Source organism: Benincasa hispida, chromosome 8, assembly GCF_027475165.1.
Source record: "Benincasa hispida cultivar pf3 chromosome 8, pf3_genome.v1.1, whole genome shotgun sequence".
Classification (NCBI taxonomy): domain Eukaryota; kingdom Viridiplantae; phylum Streptophyta; class Magnoliopsida; order Cucurbitales; family Cucurbitaceae; genus Benincasa; species Benincasa hispida.
Window position 1 is genome coordinate 27,432,495 of NC_143485.1, and position 6,840 is coordinate 27,439,334.

The 6,840-nt window shown below is 32.1% G+C and overlaps 1 protein-coding gene across 1 annotated transcript; it reads right to left on the reverse strand.

Moving 5' to 3' along the window:
• Positions 1-4,065: 4,065 nt before the first annotated feature.
• On the reverse strand, positions 4,066-6,050 carry LOC120083641 (uncharacterized). Its single transcript, XM_039039476.2, has 2 exons — positions 5,431-6,050; positions 4,066-4,858 (listed from the first exon to the last, which is right to left on the reverse strand). The coding sequence occupies exons 1-2, from the start codon at positions 5,825-5,827 to the stop codon at positions 4,326-4,328; spliced, it is 930 nt and encodes a 309-aa protein (XP_038895404.1). The 5' UTR covers positions 5,828-6,050; the 3' UTR covers positions 4,066-4,325.
• Positions 6,051-6,840: the final 790 nt, after the last annotated feature.

A 6,840-nucleotide genomic window follows, 5' to 3' on the forward strand; every position in this document is an offset into this window, starting at 1 on the left:
AATATAAGATAAGAGGCTTGCTCATCTTGACCGTTACGTGGATTTGTCCTTATTGTAGCGTAGGGGTTTTGATGAGATTTGAATGCGATATAAATAAATAAATATTTTAATATTATTAAATGCTTAAATGTATTGTTTAATTTTAAAAAAGATTTTGTACTATGTCTTTACAAATATAACCTTTGGGTTGAGCCAAACACACGTCCCTATGTACACACATCATTCTTTAGAGAATTAAAAGCCTTCTATGGACGATCTCTTCTCCCAATCCCTTGTGGATTTTCTTTGAAGATGCTTCTACAAACTTTGGTCATTTGTTTGAGTTATAGTGAAGAAGATTTTATGGAGATTGAGATTCGACCTTGTTGAAGTTGGAGAACAAGACATACTAAATCATAACACGTGTTCGAATCATAGTGAGAAAGACTTTATGCAGATGAAGATTCGACGTCGTTGGAATCGGATAACAAAAAGATTAAATCATAATCGATCATAGTTTTGGTTGTATTCGTTTAAAAATAAAACACTTGCACTATTGTTAATAATTAAATTTATATTCATCCATATTTAAGCTTTTGAATCAATCGATGATTTAAGATGGTATAAGAACTGGTGGTCTAAGGAGGTCCTCCATTCAAGCTCCTCAATATTGTTTCCACACTAATTAATATTCATTTCAACTTGTTGGGTCAATAGGTGATTTAAAAACGATAGAGTGAAGTGTTCATTTCTATCACCAATAACGGTAACTAGCAAGAGATTTCAATCGTTAAAAATGAAGTAGGTTATCACCAACTGGACCATTATATAAACATTGGTTAATAATGTCGCTCTCTCAAAGTCTTTTATGTGTTATTCATTTTGTCCAACATTTAAATTTGAAAAAGAATTCCCTCATAACTGTTTTTTTTTTCTTTTTTCTTTTTACCTCAAAGAATGTACAACTTAGGGATTGGTCTTGAAAATTAATGACAGTTCATGGCAAAGGTAAACCCTTTAGTTATCAATGATTCTCTCTAGCAAACTTTTTATTGTTGATTGGAAATTATGGGTATATATAAGTGAGAGACAATATCTTTATTGGTATGATACATTTTGGGTAAAACAAAAAGTAAAGTCGTGCATGAGAGTTTATATCCAAAGTAGACTATCATATCACTGTAAAGATATGTGGAAGCTGGTTGTTGTGTCCCTAACAAGAGTGGTATTAGAGTCACATCAATAGAATCTTTGGGTGTCGAACAAAGAAATAGTGAGTTGCATAAGACAGTCCTGTGGCTTATAGTTGTACTCTATCAGATAGGCGCCTAGGGTATGATCTGATGAAGAGAATTGGTATTGGTCGATAAAAGTTAGGCGATAGTTAGATGACTATTTGAGGGGAGAGTAAATGATACTTTGTTCGATGGGAGGATTTTGGGGAATGAAACTAAGTTCAACATTTGCTAAATGAAGGGAGGATCATAGCTATATAGGTAAGGAACAATATCTTCATTGATATGAAGCCTTTAGGGTAAAACCAAAAGTAGAGGGCATACACCCAAAGGTGGACAATAATCTTACAAAAAGCTAAAAGATGTATTTTTTGTGGGAAAAAATAAGATTTTTTGCACGTGTTTTCGAAACTTCATGACAAATTTTCATCGTCATCGATCAATGGTTATAAAATCAATAAATAAAAATAATAATTTCATAAGTAGTTTGTATTTAAGAAAATAAATATTAGGAGTGTTTTGGCTATAAAAACGTAGATTTTCATATTTTCAAAATTAGGCAAACTACTTTTCTAGTCATTGTGTTTGGAAGAATAGGTGTGTTTCGTTCATATATTTTCAAAATATATTTTTTTAGTTTCTGACTTTTTAGAATAGGCGCATTTAGTTACTAAATCTTCTAAATGTACATTTTTAGTCCTCAAACTTTTAAGAATGGTTTAAAAAATACCTGAACTATTTTTTATCTTCACTTTATGTAATTAAAATATGAACTTTTGAATTACAAAAATATGTTTAAAAAATAATTTTAGAAAAGAGATAATCTAAAAAAATAATTTTTTTATTTAAAATAATAATAATAAAATAATGCAGGGACTTTTGCAATCTATATTTCAAGGGATTAAAATGGTATATTTTAAAAACTTAGGGACCAAATGACCCTATTCTGAAAAATTCGGATCTAAAAAGGTATATTTTGATAACTTAGGGACCAAATACACATATTCTTTAAAAACTCGGGGACTAAAGGGATAATTTTCCCTTTACAAATTTATGATATTTTTCATTGTCAATTTATGACCACGATTAATAGTTATCCGTTGTTAAATATAAAAATTAATTCCTAAATTCCCTTTTATTAGTCTCTCCATTTATAAGTACTTTTAATGATATACTATTTTGATAGTTTATTCTAATGTTTTTCTTTCTTACATGATGATAAGAAAAAATAATCAAAAGTAATTAAAAATTAAATAAGTCAAAATGAGCATAGTTCAATTGACATAATATTTGTACTATCAATCTCGAAATTAGAGATATGATTCCCCCACCACACATATTATCAAAATAATAATAATAATAATAATAATAATAAATTAAAGATAAAAGTGCCCATTTAAAAAAAATGGCTCGTTTGGTAAGCATTTGGTTTTTGTTTTCAGTTTTTAAAAATTAAGTCTATAGACAATCTTTCTACCTCTAAATTTATTGTTTTGTTATCTACTTTCTACCAATGTTTTTAAAAACCAAACAAGTTTTGAAACTAAAAAAGGTAATTTTTAAAAACTTGTTTTTGTTTGATAAAAGGAACTACTCTAAATTTTTTGTTTTGTTATCTACTTTTTACCAATGCTTTTAAAAATCAAGTAAGTTTTGAAACTTAAAAAAGTAATTTTTGTTTGATAAAAAGAACTACCTTAATTACGTCTGAGAACTACCCCTATTCAAGGTGAACACTTATAACAATAATAAGAACAACCCCAATAACTAATTCGATACACGACATCAAGAAAGTTAAACAAATTTGGCTTGGTAAGATTGATCAAAGATCATGAAGAAAGATAACTTGCTCCTATCAAGATTTCACACTCTTTACTATCTAATTGATCAAACTAGATTTTACATTATAAAACATGCATTCTAGACACAATAATACAAAAAAAAAAAAAAAAAAAAAAAAACATAAATACTTAGAAGATTCAGCTCTATGAAAAATTAATTTAAACTCCAATTCTATTTCAAATGGGAAAAATACAGCACCATATAAACTAAATGAAAGGTCATTATAAAAGAACATCACCTTTCACCTATATAGTCTAAATTCAGTTCCAACCTTTGAACTTCATACATGAACATTCAATAAATGCAAATATAAAAATTAAATACATATATAGGACATTAAAGATGTGGATGAATCTTGATTTTCAAATTCATTATTACTCTTGGATGACTAAATGTCTTTTGAAGCTCCAAAGATTACAATTCCACACCATAGGCTCGAAACTTAGTTTGGAAGCAAACATTTAATCCTTTTTGAGTGACCCTCCATTGATTTTTCGACATGTAAGTTTCAATTGAGCTGGTTTGAACTTATCGAGTTTCATTTTCATCTTGTAGAATCTCATTGTTTCCTTGGTTGGTCAGCTCCTTATCATTATTTTTGGAATTTGACTAAAAATTCAACTCTTTCATTTGAGAAAGATGAAAACCATTGTAAGAAATTGAACAAAAATAGACTTAATTTTTAAAAATTAAAAACTAAAAACTAAATACTGATCATACGAGACCAAAATCATTAAAAAGTACATTTGAAAACGATTTCTTAAACTTAAAAGACACAATAGCCAAGCCAAATAAAAGAGAATTTTATTCATAAGTACATTTGAAAAGAATCGCTGGCTTGATTTCGATAGGCTGCAAGACAAATCTATTTGTCCAGCTTGGAATTTCTGGTTTTTACGAAAAGAATATTGACTGGTTTTTAAGATTTAAAATGGATTCACTTTTTTCAACGTCCATACAATTTTCTTTACATATATGACCTTAATAAACATAAAGAGAGCTGTTGAAGTTATTCACAAAAAAAGGAGTACACACTATTATGTTATCATGAAATGGGGTGAAAGTTTTACAAAATTTTGCTGTGGTGCTTTAATTTGGTTTTATTTACATTATTAACCTCAGCAACTGAATAATCAAAACCCATCCCAAAATTTTCCCCAAATTAAAGAATTTTACCTCTCAAGCCCTTGTCCCAATCTCCTTGAACAAACCCTAAAACATCACAACAACCAATTACATGCAGCTAGTTCTATATATATTTATGACTAATTACATCCCGATCCCTTGACCATCAAAAGCAGCACTCAAATGGCCAACTTTGAGCCCGTTATTATTATTTCTTCTACCAAATTCCCCTCTGCAATGGTAAGTTTTGAGAGGCAAATTAGCTTCAAAGCCTAGTGATTTCTTTGCTGCCAGAGGGCTTTGATTTTGAGCTAATTTCAGTAATGGCCCCTTGGCGGGCAATTCATTTGTTGTTCTTTTGCATGAACCAAACCATTTAGCTTGCATATACCCATTTCTCCTCCATGGTGGAATGTGCATATCTTTGCTTTTTATTGACTCTCTCATGGCTCTACACATCACTTTCACTATCTTCTTCAGCTCTTCTACTTTCCCAACATATATTTGAGGGAAAGCTTTTAGAAGTGACACGTATTGACTTGTCGGCCGAGCAATTTCGAACTCTCCGACGAGAAAAACTTCGACAATGTAGCGATTTTCGTCGACATTTATGTCCATATATTCATAAACTCCAGCTGGATATTGTCCAAATTTTTCCCATTTGGTTTTGCACAGGCCTATAATATGTTCCATCAAGATTATTGTCAAATATAAAGTTGATGGAGTTCATATCCAAGCATTAATTTGAAGTCCAAGCCAACCATATATATGAGTTTAGCCTTATAAATGACATAATGAAATTAAACAAAAGTACTTTAAAGTAAATGCTTTAAAAAATAAAACCACCCAAACAATGTACTTCAAAACAATCATATATCTCAACTACAATCAATTTTTCTTTTCTTTTTTTTTTCTCTCTCATTTTTGACTTGCATCTCAATAAAAATTAGATATCAAAGGGATTTAAGGCCCTCTTTGAATTGACTTTTTAAAAAGACCATTTTTTTAAACTTGAAAATACTTATTTGAACCCTTAGAAGTCAATTCAAATCCCTCAATTCACATCAATCTTGATGAGCTTATTAAGTTCCCAATATTATTGGACATACAGGTTAACAAAACTAATTCAAATTGGCAGCCTTTAAATTCCTATTTCTCGAGTTTCCTTTAAATAATAATAAGAAGAAGAAGAAGAAGAATAAAGTGACAAATTTACAACAATGGATGAAAATGAACGGAGAAAACTCACCGGAATCAAAGCCATTTTTCCGGAAATGAGTCATCAGTTTACGTTTAAATCCGGGAGAAGAAGGCTTCTCCCCAAGCAGCCGGCAAGCCAACTCAGCCTCAGCCTCAATTTTCCGGCGGATTTCCTGATCACTTTCTCGGCCGTTAATCAGCCACCTCAGCTTCCCCACGGCCTCCGACAACGACCACTCACCGACGCCATCTTCCGTTTTCTCCGCCGAACTGCCACCGTCATCCGCAAAAACATCTCCGGCTTCGCAATAATATTCTCTCTCCATAAACGACTTCACAAGGTCCGATAAGTCAGTGCAACTCTCTACCACCGGTGAGTGCTCGCTGCCGCTGCTCTCCTCAAACGCCGTTGCAATCCTTTGAAATCTCGCCGGAATCTTCATCATTTTTCCGATCGCCAGATACCCTTATCAAATTTCCACCTTTCCGGCGGACCCTTTTGAGATATGGCGATTTTAGTGAAGAAGGAACAGGAAAGGATAGATGTTTTTGGATAATAATGTGTTTTTGGGAATTTGGTGAAAGAAAGGACTTTGGAGAGTGAGGAAATGGGGGGATTTATTTATATGTGATGTGGGGAATTGGGAGTTCTTTAGGAATGTATTTGGGCATCTTTGGGGGGGAAGAAATGAATGTTCTTCATTTCATGGCCAGATTCATTATAGTGTAGCAGAAAGGTGAAGAAAAGTGTCAATTTCGTAATAACATTGGAAAGAGAGAGCTGATTTATTTGGTTTTGTTGGCAAAATAATTAGCTTGTTTGGTTTAACATTTGGCTAGAGTGAGATTTGAACTATTAATCTATTGAGTTAGGCTGACTGAGTTCGGTGATGGTAATTGGGATTAACATCGAAGAAAACACCTACAACTCCAGAAAAGGATCCAAGGAGAAGAGCCTTCTTGAGTCCCCTCAATTGAAGCCCCAAGCAACAAAGAAATATCTTAGATTGAACCACTAGGGGAGGACACAAGGTAACTCCATGAACACAAAGTTTACATTCTCACCAAGTATAATAAACAATAATATACCGTCATACCAAGCGACTCTTCAGATCTTGCATTCTCTACCAACACTACAAGAAACACTAGTTTTAGTTGCGCACAAAAAGAATTGTTGAAAGCCCAAAAATGCTACTAAAGGTATTAGAAACGTGTAGAAGTGTGTCATTATAAATGTCCTGTTGCCGTGTAGCTAAAGGTTTTAATGGTGTGTTTAGCACGTGTGGCTAAAAGTAACATTTTACTAATGCATAGACGTCACTAATTATTAACTTTTAGCAACACGTTATTTGTTACTATTTGTCTTATATAGTGACCCTGGCATTTTGTCACTGAAAGTTATGTTTTAGCAACATATAAGACTGTTGCTAAATATGGATCAATGGTCATTGCAAGTATC